At 38.9% G+C, this 21,658-nt stretch overlaps 1 protein-coding gene across 1 annotated transcript in view; it reads right to left on the bottom strand.

The window, feature by feature from the left end:
- The window catches only part of CFTR (CF transmembrane conductance regulator), a 167,279-nt gene that overhangs the window by 100,209 nt on the left and 45,412 nt on the right, over positions 1-21,658 (bottom strand). Inside the window, exons 6-11 of the mRNA XM_021699342.1 lie at positions 19,678-19,767; positions 18,654-18,817; positions 17,724-17,849; positions 12,438-12,684; positions 10,424-10,516; positions 3,288-3,470 (exon numbers count right to left, since the gene is read on the bottom strand). Of these exons, the coding sequence (XP_021555017.1) occupies positions 3,288-3,470; positions 10,424-10,516; positions 12,438-12,684; positions 17,724-17,849; positions 18,654-18,817; positions 19,678-19,767 (903 nt within the window). The remainder of the gene's footprint in view (positions 1-3,287; positions 3,471-10,423; positions 10,517-12,437; positions 12,685-17,723; positions 17,850-18,653; positions 18,818-19,677; positions 19,768-21,658) is intronic.

Below are 21,658 nucleotides of genomic sequence, written 5' to 3'. Positions count from 1 at the left end.
CAAAATCTCAGAGATAGCAACTTGATCCATAAATGTCCTTCCAGACACATGTATACATATATACATGCTTTTATAAAACACAAGTCACTATGGATGTGACATTTTGTAACTTGCTCTTTCTTAACAGCATATCATACATATCCTTCACAGTCATTTTTAACATCCTTTTTACTGACTGAATAACATGCCATTCTATACACCAAAATTTATCTAACCAATTCTTTAATATAGACATTTAGGGGCCCCTCCAGTTTTTGGATATGGAAACAATGTTGTGATGAATATCTTTATGCTATAAAATCTCTGCAAGCATACCAGGCTAAGTCATACAAGTAGAATCATTTGGTTATCTTGAAGGCTTGTGATATACCAAACTGAGTGTGATGGGACTTGACTTCAAATGTTAATATCTGCAACTATTCAATTTTATATATTAGCTAGATCTTCTGTCCAGTCGATTATAAAATACACCATTCCTAGCATGGAGGACATTAGGAAAAGGAAGGGAAAAATGGGGGGGGGCGGAAATTGGAGGGAGAGATGAACCATGAGAGACTATGGACTCTGAGAAACAAACAGGGTTTTTTTGGGGGGGGAGGGGGGATTGGTTAGCCCAGTGATGGGTATCAAGGAGGGCACGTACTGCATGGAGCACTGGGTGTTATAAGAAAACAATGGATCGTGGATCACCACATCAAAACCAATGATGTATTGTATGGTGACTAACATAACATAATAAAATTTAAAAAAAAAATACTCCATTCCTAATACTGTGAAAAGGCTCCCTCCTGGATTGAGCTGCCAAGGCCTCAGAAGAGTTTAATTATCCCTAAGGAACCACTGCCTTCCTCTGACTTGGTCTTCAGAGCTACTTCCCAGAAGATGCAACTGCAACTCCAGCCAGCAATTATCTGCTCATCAATTCTTAATAGAATTGCCTGAAATTTAATTGCTGGTAAGTCTTGTAATTGGTGAATCCAAAGCTATTTTTGTACACCTTTTGAAGAAGTAAATTTAAACATATAAACAGAATTTTAAAAATTATATGGAACATAATTACCTCCCACCAGCAAACTTTCTTGTTTAGACCATCTATAATTTGCTGATGAACAACTTCTCCTATGGTTACCTTTTTATTTTAATAGTGAAAATTGCTACTAATATTATATAAGAAATAGAAGGAAAAAATGATACTTAAAAGGAGGAACAAGTTCTCCTAAGAAGAGAATATACAAGTACAGCTACTTTATTTAAAAAGCCTGTTTCACACATAGAAAAAGAGAATTGGAAAGAGAAATAAGCAAACTGTATTACTAACATTGTGGACACCAAATTCAATGACTAGACATTTTCTGTAGCATTTTGTTTCCCAAGTTTCAAATTAAATTCTTCAAAATTATTGTTCTTCCTATATATTAATGAATGTCTTTCAGAAATGTTTCTTAATTTCTACTTTTATTTACATTTTTATCTTATAGCAGCAGTGCCCCTTCCTTCCTTCCTTCCTTCCTTCCTACCTTCCTACCTTCCCTCCTTCCTTCCTTCGCTTTCATCCCAGAGTTCAACTCTTTAGCTGTTTTTGCTTTTTAACATGTAAATTTTTGTCACACGTATCTCTAAATATTCTTGGCTTATAATAAGTTGGGATGGGGGTAGGGAGTAGGAAATGGACCAGCATTGAATAAATTAACATTCCTATGTATTTCTTTCAAAAATCTATTCCACTCAGTAATTTTTCCTCATAATAAATCCTAAGCAAGTCTGAGTCCATTCTCTAAAATCCTGAATCAACAAAATAGGGACCTTCTGCCTATGTGGTTCTGAGGTTAAATCTATACCATGATTTTCCTGGACTAGCTCTGAAAAAAAAAACGGTCTATGCCAAAGATTGGTAAAAATGAATGGTTCATTTATTCGATAAAGTTACTGAATGTCCACCATGTATAAGACACTTTGTTGACTTATATATGAAATCTAAAAAGCAAAAGGAAAGAATAAACAAACAAAAAGCAAAAAAAGACCCATAAATACAGAAAACAATCTGATGTTTGCCAGAGGGGAGAGGTGTGGGGGGATGGGCAAAATGAGTAAAGGGGAGTGGGAGATACAGGCTTCCAGTTATGGAATGAGTAAGTCACATGGATGAAAGGTACAGCAAAGGAATATATCCAATGGTATTGTAATAGCGTTGTATGGTGACAGATGGTAGCTACATTTGTGAGCATAGCGTAATGTATAGAAGTGTTCAATTGTTATATTGTATGCCAGAAATTAAGGTAACATTGGGTGTCAACTATGCTCCAATCTAAAAAAAGAAAAGAGTGTGGAGGTTCCTCAAAAATTTAAAAAGAGAGCTACCCTATGACCCAGCAATTGCACTACTGGGTATTTACCCCAAAGACACAGATGTAGTGAAAAGAAGGGCCATATGCACCCCAATGGTCATAGCAGCAATGTCCACAATAGCCAAACTGTGGAAAGAGCTGAGATGCCCTTCAACAGAAGAATGGATAAAGAAGATGTGGTCCATATACACAATGGAATATCACTCAGCCATCAGAAAGGATGAATACCCAACTTTTACATCAACATGGATGGGACTGGAGGAGATTATGCTAAGTGAAATAAGTCAGGCAGAGAAAGTCAATCATCATATGGTTTCACTTATTTGTGGAACATAAGGAATAGCACGGAGGACATTAGGAGAAGGAAGGGAAATATGAAGGTGGGAAAATCAGAGGGGGAGACAAACCATGAGAGAATATGGACTCCAAGAAACAAACTGAGGGTTTTGGAGGGGAGGGAGGTGGGGGGATGGGTTAGCCCGGTGATGGGTATTAAGGAGGGCACGTACTGCATGGAGCACTGGGTGTTATACGCAAACAATGGATCGTGGATCACTACACTACATCAAAAACTAATGATGTATTGTATGGTGACTAACATAACATAATAACATTTTTAAAAAAGAAAGAAAAGAAGGAAAAAATTTAATAAATGTAAAGATCAGCACATGCATGGGGGCGGGGGGAAAAACACTGTGTTGTGTGCCATATACCATATAAAGATGCAGAAGAAAAAGTCACTGAAGTAATATGAAGAAAAAAAAAAATGACTAGAGAATATTATCAGTGGAATAATTTATGTAAGGGACACTATATCCAGGTGTTCTCCTACTACCGATGTAAGAATTTCTCCAACATACCCTCTTACACTACAGACAAACTAGGAAAAGAAAGAAGTGCACGCCAAATTAAGTTCTCACAGTGAGGAATAGAAGACATTACCTTGCCTGCTCCGGTAGATCCAGCAACCGCCAACAACTGTCCTCTTTCTATCTTGAAACTGATGTCTTTCAGGACAGGAGCACCAAGAAGTGAGAAGTTGCTGAAGAAGAGGCTGTTATCACCATTGGAAATTTTTCTGTCATTACTGTTTTGTTTTGCTTTCTCAAGTAATTCCCCAAATCCCTGAAAAAAAAAAAATACAGAAAATACAAAGGTAGGTTTTTCAGGTATTTTCAATAGATATTTGTTTTACGTATTATGAAAAGCACATGGCACCTGATCCATTCTTTTTTTTTTTTTAAGATTTTATTTATTTACTGACAGAGAGAGAGAGTACAAGCAGGCAGAGTGGCAGACAGAGGGAGAGGGAGGGGCAGGCTCCCCGCGGAGCAAGGGGCCCGATGCGGGGCTCGATCCCAGGACCCCGGGGTCATGACCCGAGCCGAAGGCAGACGCTTAACCGACTGAGCCACCCAGGCGCCCCACCTGATCCATACTTTATAGCATGTAATTATATAGTATATGAGTTCTAGAGTACATGATGCAAAACACTGAAAATTTTAATAAAGCATTTAATGGAAACATAATTTCAATATCCTAGATTGTCACTCACCATTAAATTAAATTAAACTTAATTTAATATTGAAGAAAACATGTACCTTCTTCTATAGGCTGAGCAAATAAATATTATCTAATCCTCAGCACAATAATAACATCAGAGGTAGATTTTACAATCCATCTCTTTCAAAGCGGTAGACTTTGTGACTCAGAGGTGAAATGACTAAAGTTGGCCAGAGTGAAATTACAACCCAACCTGAACCTCTCTTCTAACACGCCACTGGCACCATCCTCTAAGAAGCCTAAAGCACTTAAGTAGTTCTTAAGTATAAATGTGATGAGATTGCCAGATAATTCAGATGAATTCCCTTATATGAGAATAGTTGGGAGGAAGGAATTCCCTTTTGAAAGTTCCCTACTGGGGAACTTTCAAGGCGTCTGCCTTTGGCTCAGGTCATGATCCCAGGGTCCTGGGATCGAGCCCCACATCGGGCTCTCTGCTCAGCGGGAAGCCTGCTTCTTCCTCTCCTACTCCCCCTGCTTCTGTTCCCTTTCTCCTGTCTCTCTCTCTCAAATAAATAAATAAATAAATAAATAAATAATCTTTAAAAAAAAAAGAAAGAAAAAGAAAGTTCCCTGCTTCTCTATTGCCCCATGGGAAGCTTTAGGGTAGCAGGGTCTTCAATCCAGAGTAACCAGCCCCCAAGGACTGATCGGGAGGAAGCTCATGCATACAGTCTTGAGGGAATCTATTCCCACGTTCTCAACCACCAAATATACTCCTTCCTAAAATCAGTCTGCCTAAGATCTGCTTGCTGTTTGTCATTTCTTCTTTCCCACTTCCCGGCTCACAGTCGTACTTGCCTCACTTGACAAAGAAGAGGAGCCTGTCACCAGTGCTAAGTCTTACTGTGCTGTCCTTCCTGGAGTGTAAAAACCTCTAGGACACACACAAGGGGAACAGAGAAAAATAATTTTCTTTCTTGTGAAAGAAAGCAAAGCCAGGAATACTGAAGGAGGTAACATCTCATTTCACCTGAAGGCAATCTATGGGTCTTACCTATCTTAGAATAAGATTACAGAAATTAGTGGCAGAATAAGGTATTTTAATTAATTATTTGATAACTTAATTTTTGATAATTTAATAAATTTAGTTGATACACATTAATTATCTTATTAATTTTAAGGTTGCTATACTTTTTCTGACAGAAAGCAAGCTGAATGGCTTTACAATGAGAACTGACTTCATAAATTCATTTATCTTCCATAAACTGAATGCACTCAAACTATAATGCCAAGGTTTTGACAAAAATCCATTTAACATACTTAGACAGTATACAATAAACAGGAATTACACCTCTTGCCACCACTTAAAACTACACAAAAATTTATGTCAACTTCACAATGTGTCAGAGATTATGTGTCATAGTTTTTCAAAATTCTTTTAGGTCATACATAAGCAATTAAGTTTGAAGACCACTGCTTTGAGTTCTCATGATATGGATGGCCTACATCCCCCTTAGTCACCAAACAACTAAAAGCAAAGCTTTTAAGAAGTAGACAATAAAAAGTCTTTATAAAATGGGACAAAGGCATTTGTTATTCCCTTATTCATTTATTTTTGTAAAAGATTTATTTATTTATTTCAGAGACAGAGAGTGTGAGCAGAGGAAGGGGCAGAGGGAGAGGGAAGAATCTCAAGCAGACTCCCCACTGACACAGAGCCTGACCCGGGCTCAATCTCAGGACCCTGTAATCATGACCTGAGCCAAAACCAAGAATTGGACACTCAACCCTCAACCGACGGAACCACCCAGGCAGCCCTCCCTTATTTACTTATTTATTTGTTTGTTTGTTTATTTCACAGCTATTTATTGCACATCAGCTCTATATTAAAGACCACTTCAAAAATCCCACACAGGAGAATAACGTATGAATATATATTAATACTGAAACATGCTTAGTGCTAGAACTGAAAATCACACCAAATCTTATGGGAGTACATTACAGAGAGCAAGCAACTCAGCCTGGAACTGGACCAAGTAAATGACCCGAGGAGGGACAGAAGTGGGATTTCCAAGACCAAGAAATGATAGAGGTGCTCCAGGAAGACAGATCTGCATGTACGATGGTTTAGGCTTAAAAAAACAGTATGTCTCAGCAGTGGTGAGTGGCCAGGTCAGATGTATGTGGCAAAATGACAAAAGGTGTCCTTGTAAGATGGGCAACGCAGGCTGTTGAAGGACTTGTGCCATGCTTGGAAGTGGGACTTTTAACCAATAAGCATGTGGACCCATGGAAGGCTGTTGTGGCTAATAATCTTTATTTCTGATTATAGAAGACACTTATTTCAAGAAATTTGGAGAATATAGAAAAGCAAAACAAATAGAAATCACTTGTAGTACTACTACTGAGAAGAAACCATACATAACATTTCAACTGAAATCCCTCCACTTTCTTGGGGCACCTGACTGGCTCAGTCGGTTAAGCATCTGCCTTCAGCTCAGGCCATGATGCCCAGGTCCTGGGATCGAGCCCACATCAGGCTCCCTGCTCAGTGGGGAATCTGCTTCTCCCTCTCCCTCTGCCCCTCTCCCCTTCTTGTGTTCTCAGTCACTCTCTCTGTCTCTCTCAAATAAATAAATAAATAATCTTTAAAAAAAAGAAATCCCGGGGCGCCTGGGTGGCTCAGTTGGTTAAGCGACTGCCTTCAGCTCAGGTCATGATCCTGGAGTCCCGGGATCGAGTCCCACATCGGGCTCCCTGCTCAGCAGGGGGTCTGCTTCTCCCTCTGATCCTCTTCCCTCTTGTGCCCTTGGTCTCTCATTCTCTCTCTCTCAAATAAATAAATAAAATCTTTAAAAAAAAAATAAATAAAATAAATTAAAAATAAATTAAAAAAAGAAATCCCTCCACTTTCTTACATATATAGATATATACAATTTTGTATATAAATACATACATATAACCAGAGATGAAAGGTACAGCATAGAGAATATAGTCAATATTATTGTAATAACTCTGTATGGTGACAGATGGTTTCTACACTTATCATGGTGAGCATTTCGTAATGTATATAATTGTTGAATCACTATGTTGTATACCTGAAACTAACATAATAGGTCAACTATATTTCAATAAAATATATATATATTTTACAAAATTAAGAAAAAATAAGGTGGTGACCCACTTTTTATGACTTATAATAAATCATCAACATTTTCATATACCATTAAATACTATTTTAATATAATTTTTAGTTGTAAGATAGTATCCAAGAGTATGGATAAACTATTCACATGTACTTTGTTATAAACTGGGGAGCACTTTTTTTTTTTTTAAATTCCCACAAGTGGAGTTTCCAGAGCAAAAGACATATGAAATTCCAAGTCTTGTCAATAGTAGTTCTAAGTTTTCTTCTACCAATAATTATATGAGTGCTTGTTTTCAAGAACCCTTATCGACACTGATTTTTGGTTTTGGATTTGTTTTAACTTTTTTTTTGTAGTTTTATAGGTGAAAATGGAATCTCACTATTGATCTTATTTTTATTTATTTGCTCCCTAATAAGATTGAACATTTTCCATGTTTACATGTCCCCTGTAGTTGTGCATGAAATGGTTATGATATCCTTTGTCTTTACCCCATTCTTGTGACATCTCAACTAGCTGGCTAATGGTTGACAAGTCATTGTTAACATTCTGAACTTCAGTCTCTGGTGTTGTTGAGGGTATTAAATGAGATCATGTATGTGAAAGCAATATACCGTAAAGCAGCAGTCACTCTTTTTTGTTTTGTTTTGTTTAAATAAAGAGCAGTATGGTGAGTGGTAAAGCATTTTGGAGTCAGAGAAACTTAGGCTGACCTTTTAGCTCTTCCCTAATTTGTTGTCTAATTTTGTTCTAGTTGCTTAAACTAAGTTTCAGCTTCCTAATAAGTAAGTAGTAATTTTACCCACTCCCAGTCTTGGATTGAGGGCAGAATCATATATAATTCACCAGGGACTTGCCCCTTGGGTGCTGTTGATGCCAACAAAGGAAATAGCAAATACACTGGGAGGAGAGGGTGTGTGAAGCTTGGCGAGTGATGAATGTGAAGTGCTTGAGGAGCATGCAGGAAATTTAGAAATGCATAAGAGAAGTTCAGGAAAGAAACTGGGGCCAGAAATTTGCATTTGAGACTCATCAGTACATTGATCTCAGTTTGCCCTGAGCTTGAGGTCACCCAGAGGGGGCATGAAATGCTAGAAGAAAGCCTAAATGGGGACCCCATGCCCATCACCATGGAAGCAGCAGGCAGGGAAGAGGTAGAAGTCATGGTCTGAGGATAAAATAATATGGAAAGAGCGGTTGCACTAAAGCTAAGTGATCAATTCAAGAAGAAAGGAACCCTTCTGATGTGTCAGCGAGGGCAGAATCCAGACTGCGGTAGGGAGCAGCCCATGAAAGATGAGGAAATAACAACAGGCATGACAACAAAGGGACAGAAAGGGATAAGGTTTGGAGGATGAAGGTGGGTGGACAAAAGCAAGGGAAGACTTTTTTTAACTGGAAAACATTTGAATGGGAAAAGGAGTCAGTTGAAAGGAGATGTTGAAGCTCTTAGAGAGAGGTCTGCTGGCCCCCTGTTCTAAGAAGATGAAGCGAAGTAGTAATAGCTCAGTCAAGGGCAGGGAGAAACATCTATTGTTCTCTTAGACATGAAGGAAGGAGGAACACATAATTCCAAGGGTGAACAGGGAAGTTGGAAGCATTCATACATGATAATGGCTTCTCTTTTCTTTGTTTTGTAGAAGGCAACTTCTCTCAGATCCTGAGAGAAGTTGGGGCTTTCAGGAAAGTGATAAAAATCTGGAATAGCTTCTGGGGAAATGGTAAAGAAAATTAATTAAGACAAATGAAAAGATTTCCCAAGAAGGTTTACAGGCCCCACTAAGGTTGAAACAAGAACAGCGTAAAGCTTACAAATGATTTTATGATTTTCCTAGACAGCACCTACCTCACCAAGGTCCATAAAGTAACGTTTTGCAGGAAAGGAGCCAGTGGAAGGAAATGGGAATTGAGAGAGTTGTAGGAGAAGAACTGAAATGACTGGTCTTGGAATAAGCAGAGATTGTACCAGGCAGGGCCCAAAGGGAGCACTGAAGAGACTAGAAACCTTGAACCTGAAAGACTACTGTAAAGGTGGGATTTAGAGACAGACAGAGCTGGACAGTTAGGAAATTCTGGGCTGAGAAGAGATTTCAGAGTGTAACATTTCGAAACAATCACCACTATCCTGAGCAAATGTGATCAAGAAGTGTCCAGAATTTGGCAGGTGATAGTCAAAGACTGGAGGATGAGGATATAGCCAGATGGGAGGCAACAGTTGGGTGAACGGATTGTAGACTATGACTTCTGGGCCCAAATTCTGGCTTCGGCCCCTACCAGTTGTGTGAGCTGAGCCAGAACCCTTAACTTTTCTTAGCATCCACTTTCTTATCAGTAAATTACTTAGGTCACAGGAATGTTAAGTGAATTAAATGAGACAACACGTATCGAGCGCTTATCCTAGGGCCTGGCACAGAGTAAGGGTTTGAGCATGTTACCTATTTTATTAGATGGAAGGAGAGGAAAATGGAAGATTTTTGCAGCAGAGCAGGGAAACGATTTTGTCTGAAATTAGGAGGGAAAACGTTAAACTTCTTATTTTTCCCTCATGCCGAGAACGGCCTTTGAAACTCCTAAAAACAAAGAAGTAAAATCAATCTGATCCCTTTCTGACCTGACATTTTCCCACAAACAATTTTGCTAGGCAGATAAAGAATTATTCTCTAACCTGTATCTTTAAAAATGAAGTGAAGTGAAGGCCTCGCTGTCAAGTTGCTTATATAAATAAAACCAGTTTCAGATATTTTGGAAAATGTAGAAATAGGACACTGGTTTCGTAACTCCTATCTTTACTCGGCAGATATAAGCAATAAGGAAAGAGGAACTCAATAGGTGTTCTCAATCATCAAATATTGCTTCTTGAGAGGCTGAACATCCTTGATAATATTTTTCTGACTTTGAGATATACGAGAGAATTTTTAATAGTGAATGGATATAAGTAAAAATAAAAAACAACACATGGATGTATCTCTCCTACATCTTTATGTTGACCGGTGTATGCAAACACATTGGACTGGAACTTGAGATCAGAGAAAGGAGCATTTCTTGAGCAACTATTATGTGCATGGTACTCTGCTGAGCGCTTCACACTTCACAACAAACTTGCAAGAAACCAGGCACTGGTTGCAAGGGAAATATTAATATTTCATTTTACAGATGGAGAACCAAAGGCTCCACAAGAAATTCGATCTAAATTACACACAGAATAAATGGCGGAGCCAAAATTCAAGCCCTGCTCTTACCAGGCTCCAGAACCTCTGAGGTTTTCATTACTTCCTAATCTTAATTGATCCAGTAAGTGCAGCGGCTCCCCTCTCAGCACTACCAGTTCAATTATCGTTCTAACTTTCTTGTCTATTATGGTGAAAACCAGATTCGCAAAGGAGAAAATGCTGAAGTATTTAGAGCAAACAATTAAAAAATTCTGACCTCCTCCCAGAAGGCTGTTACATTCTCCATCACTACTTCTGTAGTTGTTAAGTTATATTCCAACGTCTTATACTCTTGCTTTTGTAAGAAATCCTGTTTACAAAAGAAGGCACAAACATATTGTAGAACTGGAATAGCATTATTGCTTTATTACACCTATTTTACACTCCAATAGTTCTGTATCCTGTATTTGGGTTTTATGAAGATTTATGAATAGATTAGAAATTACTTCTTAATAAAATAATCGTTCGCAGTATTCTAAAGTTATTTGCCAAGCACTAGGATTTATCACATTTGAAAGGCACTCTTAAAACATGTGCTATTTTATAAAACTGTTTTTATACATTAGATTTTAACACGCAACTGATTCTTCCTTCTACACTTACATGTTAACCTGGGTGATAAATTTATAAGCCCTCCCTGAATTACCCTCCAATGTGCCTCAATTCAACAATTAGGACAGAGAGAAAGCTAATGTCTTCACGTCTACAGCACCCTCCTTATTTGAGGCATCGATAGCATCACTTCTCTGGGTTACGTAAAGGTATGAAAATCTGATATAACTGATTTTAAAGCATCGAACCTTGACTCCAAAAGAACGGTTCTATTAGACATTATTAGGGCTCTATGAGGGAAGGTGGGAGCATCAGGAAGAATTAAGTCCTGAAGTCCTACCACAGCAGGTATTGAGGACAGTCTGCTCCTTGCCTCGCTTTTGCTTTTTCTCCTCTACTCTTCTCTCACTCACTATCTCTACCTTGGTTTCTCTCTTTTTCTCCCAGTTTTGTTTCTCTATGTTCCTGTTCAGTGACTCTCCCTGTCTTTGTGATGTTCTCTCTTCAAGTCTGTATGTATGTTCATTTTTTCTCTCTCTCTTCTCTATCTCTATCTCTATCTCTCTCAGTTGAGAAGGGTTAACAGAAGAAATAAGATTAGTCTAAGAGCTGCTATGGGTTCTGAACTACATTCCCCAATTTGTCTAACTCACAGATCTCAAACTCACATATTTTCAAAATGATAAATTTAAGGAGGGTGGCTGAGTAGAGACTGTGTAGAACGGGAGAGAGCAGGCCCTCTTTGAGGGGGGGAGCTGCCACAGCTTATAAGGGAAGAGGACCCAGTTACTATATATTCCAATTCTTCAAAAGAGGCTGAAGACATGATTTATTGAATATGTAACATCACCCAACTTTTAAATGCTGGCAACTAATGCAAATGGGCTGTTGGTTTGTTTGTTTTTAATTTAAAGATCAAGTGAAACAGGTTCAAGGCCAAAATTAGGTCCATGGGCCACCACTGGCAAAGTCTAGCCAAGATTACATAATGGCAGAACCACCTAAAAGTGGTTCACCCTTCACCCTCATTTTTCTTTCTATCACAGTGATTTATTTTCTGGTTAAACATTTAAGTGGGTATCAAAAAAGTATAAGAATACATTTTTGATCTGTATATTAATTATAAAAATTATAACCACACATAAATTCATGGTGGTGATTCAATTAGCTTTATATATACCAGTATAATCACCTGAGGACTTTAGAACTTCTCTTCCAAGCTACCAGCTACATGAGCATTGCTAGGATGTGACATAAAATGCCATTCTCATCTATCTTACGTTCTGGAAAGTAGGTTGAAAATTTTTTAAAAGTTTAAGGTGACCATTCTTAGTTTTAGCTGGAATGTTTTATGACTGCCTGGTGAATCTGCTACCATCTTTTGCACATTTGCCAAGTTCATTAGAACTGATCTACTGGTTGATTAAATAAAATTCTCCAGATTACAGAAACAATATTTTCTTCAACTTCTTTGACTTGAGAGAATCTCACAGACCTTCATTTATTTCACTGGGCTTTCATCACAAGGGCTCATTAGACTACGCACAGACATCAAGAGAGGAAATCCTGTGCATCGAACAGGCCCAAGACCAAGACTTTGTCTCCAAAGAGTTTACTCACTAGAAAAGTTCAAAACTGTTCTAAAATCATTGCATACGATGCCCAGTTAGGTACATTACCTGTATTTTGTTTATTGCTCCCAGGGAGTCATACCAGGTTTGTACAGCCCAGGGGAACTGCCGAGTGACTGCCATGCGCAAAACGATGCAGAATGAGATGGTTGTGAATATTTTTCGGAGGATGATTGTTTTGTTCAGTGCATAGGGAAGCACAGATAAAAACACCACAAAGAACCCTGAGAAGAAGAAGGCTGAGCTATTGAAGTATCTCACATAGGCTGCCTTCCGGGTCAGTTTCAGTTCTGTTCTATAAAAAAAAAATATATAAAATTTGGGATGCTTATTAACTTTTCAAATACCGGGCATCTTGGAATGTAAAACCTGAACAGAAGCTCTCAAGGCTTTCTGTCTGTGTTCTGATCCTAGCTCCACCCTATATGAGCCATGTGACCTTGGGCAAGTTATTTAATCTCTCTGGGCCTCAGTTACCTTCTCTGAGAGGGGGATGGTAATGAATGCACCAGTGTCTTGGACATCATACCTGTAAATATTATTTTTAAATTATAATTCATAATCTCAATTATTATTTCTATTGCTATGATGACAGTATTTCAATATCTTTAATCACTTCATTATTACTTTGTAAGATTAGTAAAGATTTTGATTCAAATTTTTTATTTGTTGGTTGGTGTTTTAAGTAATTAAGTGTGGAAATGAGGACAACATTGCAAGATTTATAAAGGAAAAATATACTTTTGTGATTCCCTAATGGATTCTTAACATTTTAGAAATTCTAGCTTGGCTTTGGGGAACACTGAAAACAACAGATAAGCAGCAAAGGAGGGGTTTCTCAACCCTTAGCATGGGTGAAAATCACCTGACAAACTTGTTGAAATGCAGCCTCAGGCCCACCACCTGGAGATACTGACTGAGTTTTCAATAGGCTTCCAGAATCCATGTTTTAACAAGAACCCAAGTGATTCTGTTGCAGGTAGCTCTTGATAAGTTACAAAAGAGTGGCTACTATAGCTTCTCTGTCTCTCAGTTTAGTATAATTATTTGCAAAAATCATTTTTTAAAGATTTTATTTCTAAGTCATCTCTACACCCATCATGGGGCTCAAACCCACAACTCCAACATCAAGAATCACACGCTCCAATGACTGAGCCAGCCAGGTGCCCCTGCAACAATCAGTTTTTACTTCTGACCTTCTAGTCTAAACTGCAAATGTGAATTTTTTTTTTTTTTTAAACACACAGAGAAGAGGTTTCAGTGCTCTAGCAGGCAGAAAACAGGGAGTGCCGATGCTGGTAATAAGAGAGAACAATGCTGGGGCACCTGGGTGGCTCAGTCGGTTAGGCGGCTGCCTTCGGCTCGGGTCATGATCCCAGGGTCCTGGGATCGAGCCCCATGTCAGGCTCCCTGCTCGGTGGAGAGTCTGCTTCTCCCTCTCCCTCTGCCTGCCTCTCTGCCTACTTGTGCTCTCTCTCTATCTCTCTGTCAAATAAATAAATAAAATCTTTAAAAAAAGAGAGAGAACAATGCTGCCTTCAACCTCCATCCCACTCTGCCAGGACCAGAAAAATTAGAGTCCGTTGTGATCCTCCTATTCGGCTCTTGCAGGGGGAAAGGCAGCCATGAACAGACGCGCAGAGGGTCCTGGGGGGGGAGCGAGCAACAGCACCAGCTGTGCCTGGCACGTGGGGGCTAGTTTCACACATGTGTAGAATTCAGAGAAGTTCTCATTCTCAAGTCGTAGAATTCAGAAAAAAAAAAAAATTTTTTGGTTTTTTTTTTTTTTTTTTTTTTTGAGAACCCTGGGCCCCCTGATAAAGAAAATGAAGTTCCACATGCCCAACCTAGACCATGATTCACAATGTAATATGGTCTAATGCTTACTTAGTTCAATCACTTGGCACTGAAGGCAGACTGTGATTTTGGAATCTCACTGGGGTTTGATCCCTGGCTCTGCCAGTGATAGCCATGCCTTCTTAAGCCAACTGCTCTTCCCTTTGATGCTACAGAATCCAAGTGTGTAGAAGGGAAACATACCATCTCCCAGGCAGAGTCGTTGCCAAGAGAAATGAGAGCACAGCAGAGGGTCTGGCACTAAGAATCTATGCTTAGAATCCTTAATCCTCAACAGAAAAAAAGAATAATAGTGGCTAGGTCGATGTTAATAAAAGGCTAGAAAACCTTGTTCACAAAAATGTTCACAAATTTGTGAAAATTGTTGTTGAAATGTATTAGAAACTGTTGAGGAGGGCGCCTGGGTGGCTCAGTTGGTTGAGCGACTGCCTTCGGCTCAGGTCATGATCCTGGAGTCCCGGAATCGAGTCCCGCATCGGGCTCCCTGCTCGGCAGGGAGTCTGCTCCTCCCTCTCATGCTCTCTGTCTCTCATTCTCTCTGTCTCAAATAAATAAACAAAATCTTTAAAAAAAAAAAAAAAAGAAACTGTTGAGGAAAATGGAAGAAGTGGTATGACAAGAAAAGAATAATGGACTCAAAAACATTTCTAAGGATCACCCAGAAAGCAGTACTCTCCGTAATAAAATCACTTGTACTTTATGAGTCATAAAAATATTTTATCAGTTTCTTATTAAAAAAAAAAAAACTTGAAAGTGACTTTATTACAGAAGAGCGATAAAGGAGTAGATTGGCAGGGAGTTTTATACAGTCTCTACCCAGTTCAGTAGGTGCCCAGGCTGAGGCAATCAACCCTCTGAAGTGTATCCTGACAATTTCTTCCAGAATATTACATTTGCTCTTTTGAGTAGAAGCAACTCTTGCTTTCCCATATTTACGTCAGCACTTCGCAGCCTTTTCAGGTAATAATTTCATGCCAGATTAAGGAACCAGATTACACAAGTTACAACCAACCATTTGCTATTAGAATGGGCCAGACAGAAATATGAAATAGAAAGGATGAATTTCATCTTTCGAGGAAGAAGAAAAATAAAAACCAAAGTCAAGAAAAGTCAGCACCTAGAATGACCAGACCAGGGGTCTATCTTGAGGCCCGAGACAACGGGATCCTCTGATCAACGCCTCATCCCATTCTTGGTGTGCCTGTGCTTATGGAGAAGTGACCAAGGGGACGAGTATGATGGAAAATTCACAGGTTACTAAGGAAAACAACCTCAACTGACTAAACGATTCCCCAAGATCTTTAAGGATGTTTCTGGAAAGAAAATATAATTCCTTTCCTGGATTTGTCTTGAACGGCATAATGAAAACAGGTGACCAATAATGTTTGGGAAATATTTACTCTTTCACTCTTTCTATTTACATGGCAAAGGACTTAATATTTCAGCATTTCTTTTGTTTTTCCAATCACACACCTGCAGCTCAGTTACCACTGTCTACCAGAATCAGCAGCCCCAATTCCTTATAACCATATTCACACCATCCAAGAGGGTACTCTGCTTTTTAGTATATTTTTCCCTGTGAAACTCTCAGGTGCTACAGGAACTTAAATTACCTGGTCGTCAACAGTAGTGTGTCTATCACTGAGTCTCCTAGAACCATTTTTGACTGCAGTTTGTAGACACGGACCTTGATTGAAGAAAAATGGTCTCATGGCTGCAGAAATGCCCTAATTTATATTGTGCCCCAAACTGTCAGAGGAATCATATCTCAGTCTGGGCTGTACTTTTTTGCTGGATATAATCCTTACCAATCAGTGAAAGAGAGGTTATCTGAGGTGAAACAAGAAAAGAGACAGGTGCCAAGTACTGATTCTATCTCAGGTGATGGCTTTCATTGCTTGAGCTGACCTCTCAAGTGCAGGGTTTCTAGAAACATAATTTATGGATATATTACCCTGCATTATTATTCTTAAGTTAAGGAAGAACAATGATATGATTTTTTTTAAAAGGTTTTTATTTATTTATTTTTATTATTATTATTTTTTAAAGATTTTATTTATTTATTTGAGACAGAGAGAATGAGAGACAGAGAGCATGAGAGGGAGGAGGGTCAGAGGGAGAAGCAGACTCCCCGCAGAGCAGGGAGCCCGATGCGGGACTCGATCCCGGGACTCCAGGATCATGACCTGAGCCGAAGGCAGTCGCTTAACCAACTGAGCCACCCAGGCACCCAAAAGGTTTTTATTTATTTGACAGAGAGATAGAGAGCACAAGTAGGCAGAGTGGCAGTCAGAGGGAGAGAGAGAAGCAGGCTTCCTGCTGAGCGGGGAGCCCGACGTGGGGCTCGATCCCAGGACCCTGGGATCATGACCTGAGCTGAAGGCAGCTGCTTAACCAACTGAGCCACCCAGGCGCCCCAATGATATGATACTTTAACCAAAGAGAAGGGTTTCTTTCATTTTTCATGAGCCATAACATAAGTTAAGTGAAATGGAATAACAGAAAACCACTTATTTGGTTCAGAATTATACAGTTATGACTCTGGTAGTTCCTTTTTTTTTTTTTTTTAAAGACTTTATTTATTTATTTATTTGACAGAGAGAGAAATGGTGAGAGAGGGAACACAAGCAGGGGGAGTGGGAGAGGGAGAAGCAGGCTTCCCACGGAGCAGGGAGCCTGACGCAGGGCTCGATCCTGGGACCCTGGATCATGACCTGAGCCAAAGGCAGACGCTTAACAACTGAGCCACCCAGGTGCCCTCTGGTAGTTTCATTTAAGGTTTTTTTTTTTTTTTTTTTTTTTTTAAAGATTTTATTTATTTATTTGAGACAGAATGAGAGAGAGAGAGAGAGAGAGAGAGCACATGAGAGGGGGGAGGGTCCGAGGGAGAAGCAGACTCCCTGCCGAGCAGGGAGCCCGATGCGGGACTCGATCCCGGTACTCCAGGATCACGACCTGAGCCGAAGGCAGTCGCTTAACCAACTGAGCCACCCAGGTGCCCTCATTTAAGGTTTTAATCAGCCTCCAGCATCGTGATCATTATTGTAGTCAATAAGCATAATAAGCAGCCAGAAACACATATAGGAGATTCTTTCATAAGACATAAATATCTTTGTAATGAAAAATAACACACTTAACCAACTAAATAAAACTACAGCCCATGAAAATGACTTTATGCCACTTGATATTGATGCATGAATATTGATGTAACTTAAAACAATTGATAGTCAGAAACTTCAAATATGAACTGGAAGTAAGTCCACTGTGACACACTCATTTTTAAAATATTAAACATTCGGGATCGAGTCCCGCATCGGGCTCCCTGCTCGGCGGGGAGTCTGCTTCTCCCTCCGACCCTCCCCCCTCTCATGTGCTCTCTGTCTCTCTCTCTCATTCTCTCTCTCAAATAGATAAATAAAATCTTAAAATATTAAACATTAACTGACTAATGATATTGAAATTATCAGAAGGACTTACTGTCTTATGTTTTCAATCATTTTTCCCATTGCTTCCTCCCAGCAGTATGCTTTAACAGATTGGATATTTTCAATCATTTCTGAGGTGATCACGAGTCTTTCATTGATCTTTCCAGCTCTCTGGTCTCTGTAAATCAATCAATCACTCAATCAATCAAATACTTAGTAAAACCAAGTCAAATTGTCACTAAGAACTACAAAAGCTTTTTTTAAAAGGCCACACTTAGTACCAAACAGATGGACATTTATTTTATTATCTGATAGATAATAACAAAAATAGCTATCTTTTAGTAAATGCCCTCTATGTACCAGACACTATTAGACACATTCCATAGACTGTCCCAGTGTAGGACACTTCATGGCGCTCCAGGAGAAGTGGTTATTTCCATTTTAAAGATGAAAAACCAGAGACTCAGTGAGGCAAAGTGGTTTGGGATTCAAGCCAAGAGCTAGCAGACTCCAAAATTTGTATACATTCTATCATCTTCCAGCTGACAAACTCTGGAAGTCCTCTATCATACACTGGGACTGGTATCACTGACACATTCTGTAATAAAAAGTAACTAAGGTTCTGGTGTGATGATCCATGACATGAACCAGAGTGGGAAAAACCTATAAAGCTCTATCCAATATATATGCATTCCCTCCCGTGCACATATATGCTTTATCCATTCTACCTAAGTCTTACGATCTATACAAATGAACTGAATCTTTACATATTTAAAAAGAAATTCTATAGACAGATAAGCCAAAAAAAAAATACATCCCATTGATATAGGGAGTATTATTTACACTATTAAAATAATTCCTTTTTAGTGACACCCAGTAAGTAGATCCCGGTTCAGTAAATAGAGCAGTCCTGGTTTCACTCGAGTAGACTTTGTGAAAATCTAATTTAAAACCCTTCCAAGCTATGTAACTAGAGTGCTACCTGTATTTCATCATCATTCTTCCCAACCCGGCTTGAAATACGGCAAGGACGATGAGGAAAGCAAGACCACAGAAGGCGGAGGCTTGTAACAGATCCCAGAGCAGCCCCATCAGGAGCGTCACTTGTAAGGGAACAATCCACACAAAATGTGCCAGTGCAAGTCCCTGGAAAATGAAATCACAGTGAAAACCACTGACAGACACACAAGCCTAGATGAGAGAAAGTGGGCACAGAGAGCTTAGACAGTCAAACACATCATGGTTCCCAGCATGCTAAAATCAAGGTCTTCCTTTCATGGAGGGCATAGCAACGTGATTAAACATTTTACAAATAGACTAGGATTTCCCAGGGAACAAATTTCGAGTCATTGCATTTTTCAGTGTATTTTTATTCAATGCAATTAAGATTAAATATCTTAAGTATCATGTCAGGGATTTATTTTACATAATTTACTTCTATTTGTCTAAAGCAAGAGCCACGATGTAAACATGTGAGAGCAAAGGGGTCTCCAAAGGCTCTCAGTATAACAACTCTACCACCTGACAAAATATTAAGAATAAATGCATGCTTAATTCAATTGTAACTTATTTAGCACCTGCTGGGGGTTTAACACTCTGCTAAATACTGAGAATGCTAAGATAAATAAAACACACTCTCTGTCCTCAGAGACCTTGCATTTATTTGTGTCGTAAGACAGCACTGAACAAGAATTGCTCAGAGTATCACATTCAGCCAAAGTAAATAACTGATTTAAAGTATTAAAAGGAAACAAGATCTGATAAAACTCGAATTTTGAAAAGCTTCATTAAATACATAGCAAGCCAAGATGCCTTTGCATTAGGTGGTCCCGTGAGACCCCAGAATGGCACCTGGCTACACAACCGTCGCTAGCAGAAATAGAGAAGGTAAGGATGTGTATGACTTAACCATATGTCACTGTTAACTGACCCAGGAAAACCCTTGGGCTTGTATGAGGTATAACAATAATGCAGAAAAGATTAAGATTAAATCAGTAGGTACATACTTCATCAAATTTGTTCAGGTTGTTGGAAAGGAGACTAACAAGTTGTCCAATACTTATTTTATCCAGAACACGGCTTGACAGCTTTAAAGTCTAAAGGGAAAATGGGAAGTTAGATGATGCTGACAAAGAGAAGACAAATATATGAATAAGTAACATTGAAAAACAGCTGAAGAATGAGGTCACTATGCATGAATTTTTAAGTAAAGGTCATGAAAATTATTATTTTATGTCCATTTACCTTGGTATCTTCTCAGATTTATAAATATTTCTCTTCACAAAAAATATTATATTAACATGCCTGTAGTTATTTCATTTTCCAGCATCTAGACAGTAATGACATGCTTTCTACTCGCAAACAGGAATGATATTACACTTAAATATCCATCTATATAGTGTGGAGATTTTGGTGGGCTTTCTTGTTTTGTTTTTACAGGTAGCAAAATTTGAGATTAAAACCTATAATCTTGGGGCACCTGGGTGGCTCAGTCAGTCAAGTGCCTGCCTTTGGCTCAGGTCATGATCCCCAGGTCCTGGGACTGAGCCCCGCATCGGGCTCTCTACTCACCGGAGAGTCTGCTTCTCCCTCTCCCTTTGCCCCTCTGCCCCTCTTCCCCACTTGTGCTCACTCTCTCTCCCTCTCTCTAATAAATAAATAAAATCTTTAAAAATTAAAAATTAAAAAAACTATAATCTTAAAGCAACACTATTGACCTACAGTAGAGTCCTATAGTAATTCTATTGAATACAATTATGATTAAAGTCAATAAAAGTATATTATGAATAACTGAATCATTAATGATTTTGTGAAGATTGTATTAACAATACAAAATCCTTAAATATTACAAAGAAAAATACATCCCTATACACAAGTAAAATTGTTAAGTAGATAAATCACGATTGTGAAAGATCACAGTTAAACTTTGCCTGCAAAATGTACTACTGGGTATTTACCCCAAAGATACAAAAGTAGGGATCCGAAAGGGTACGTGCACCCCGATGTTTATAGCAGCAATGTCCACAATAGCCAAACGGTGGAAAGAGCCAAGATGTCCATCAACAGATGAATGGATAAAGAAGATGTGGTATATATATATATATATATATATATATATATATATATATATATACACAATGGAATATTATGCAGCCATCAAAAGGAATGAGATCTTGCCATTTGCAATGACATGGATGAAACTGGAGGGTATTATGCTGAGTGAAATAAGTCAATCAGAGAAAGACATGTATCATATGACCTCACTGATATGAGGAATTCTTAATCGCAGGAAACAAACTGAGGGTTGCTGGAGTGGGGGGTGGGGTGGGAGGGAGGGGGTGACTGGGTGATAGACACTGGGGAGGGTATGTGCTCTGGTAAGCGCTGTGAATTGTGCAAGACTGTTGAATCTCAGATCTGTACCTCTGAAACAAATAATGCAATATATGTTAAGAAAAAAAAAAAGAAGAAGAAGAAGGTAGCAGGAGGGGAAGAATGAAGGGGGGGAAATCGGAGGGGTAGACGAACCATGAGAGATGATGGACTCTGAAAAACAAACTGAGGGTTCTAGAGGGGATGGGGGTGGGAGGATGGGTTAGCCTGGTGATGGGTATTGAGGAGGGCACGTTCTGCATGGAGCACTGGGTGTTATGCACAAACAATGAATCATGGAACACTACATCTAAAACTAATGATGCAATGTATGGGGATAATATAAGAATAAAAAAATTTAAAAAAAAAAACAACTTTGCCTGCAAAATTTAATAAGAATTGATTAGCCACTAGATGCCTTTGGTTGGAGAATACCCATCCAACGTTTGTTTCAACTGAATGTATATGTATTGAGCACTTAGGAGATGCAAATCACTGGATTCAAGGCTTCAGGAATTATTATTAGGATTTCTTAATACATAATTCTTACCTCAAGGTAACCTAGTACACACATAACTAAATTTGATATGATAAATGAGTTAAAGGGAGCAGAAT

The sequence above is a fragment of the Neomonachus schauinslandi genome, chromosome 12, assembly GCF_002201575.2.
Source record: "Neomonachus schauinslandi chromosome 12, ASM220157v2, whole genome shotgun sequence".
Classification (NCBI taxonomy): domain Eukaryota; kingdom Metazoa; phylum Chordata; class Mammalia; order Carnivora; family Phocidae; genus Neomonachus; species Neomonachus schauinslandi.
This window is presented reverse-complemented; position numbering and strand designations above follow the sequence as displayed.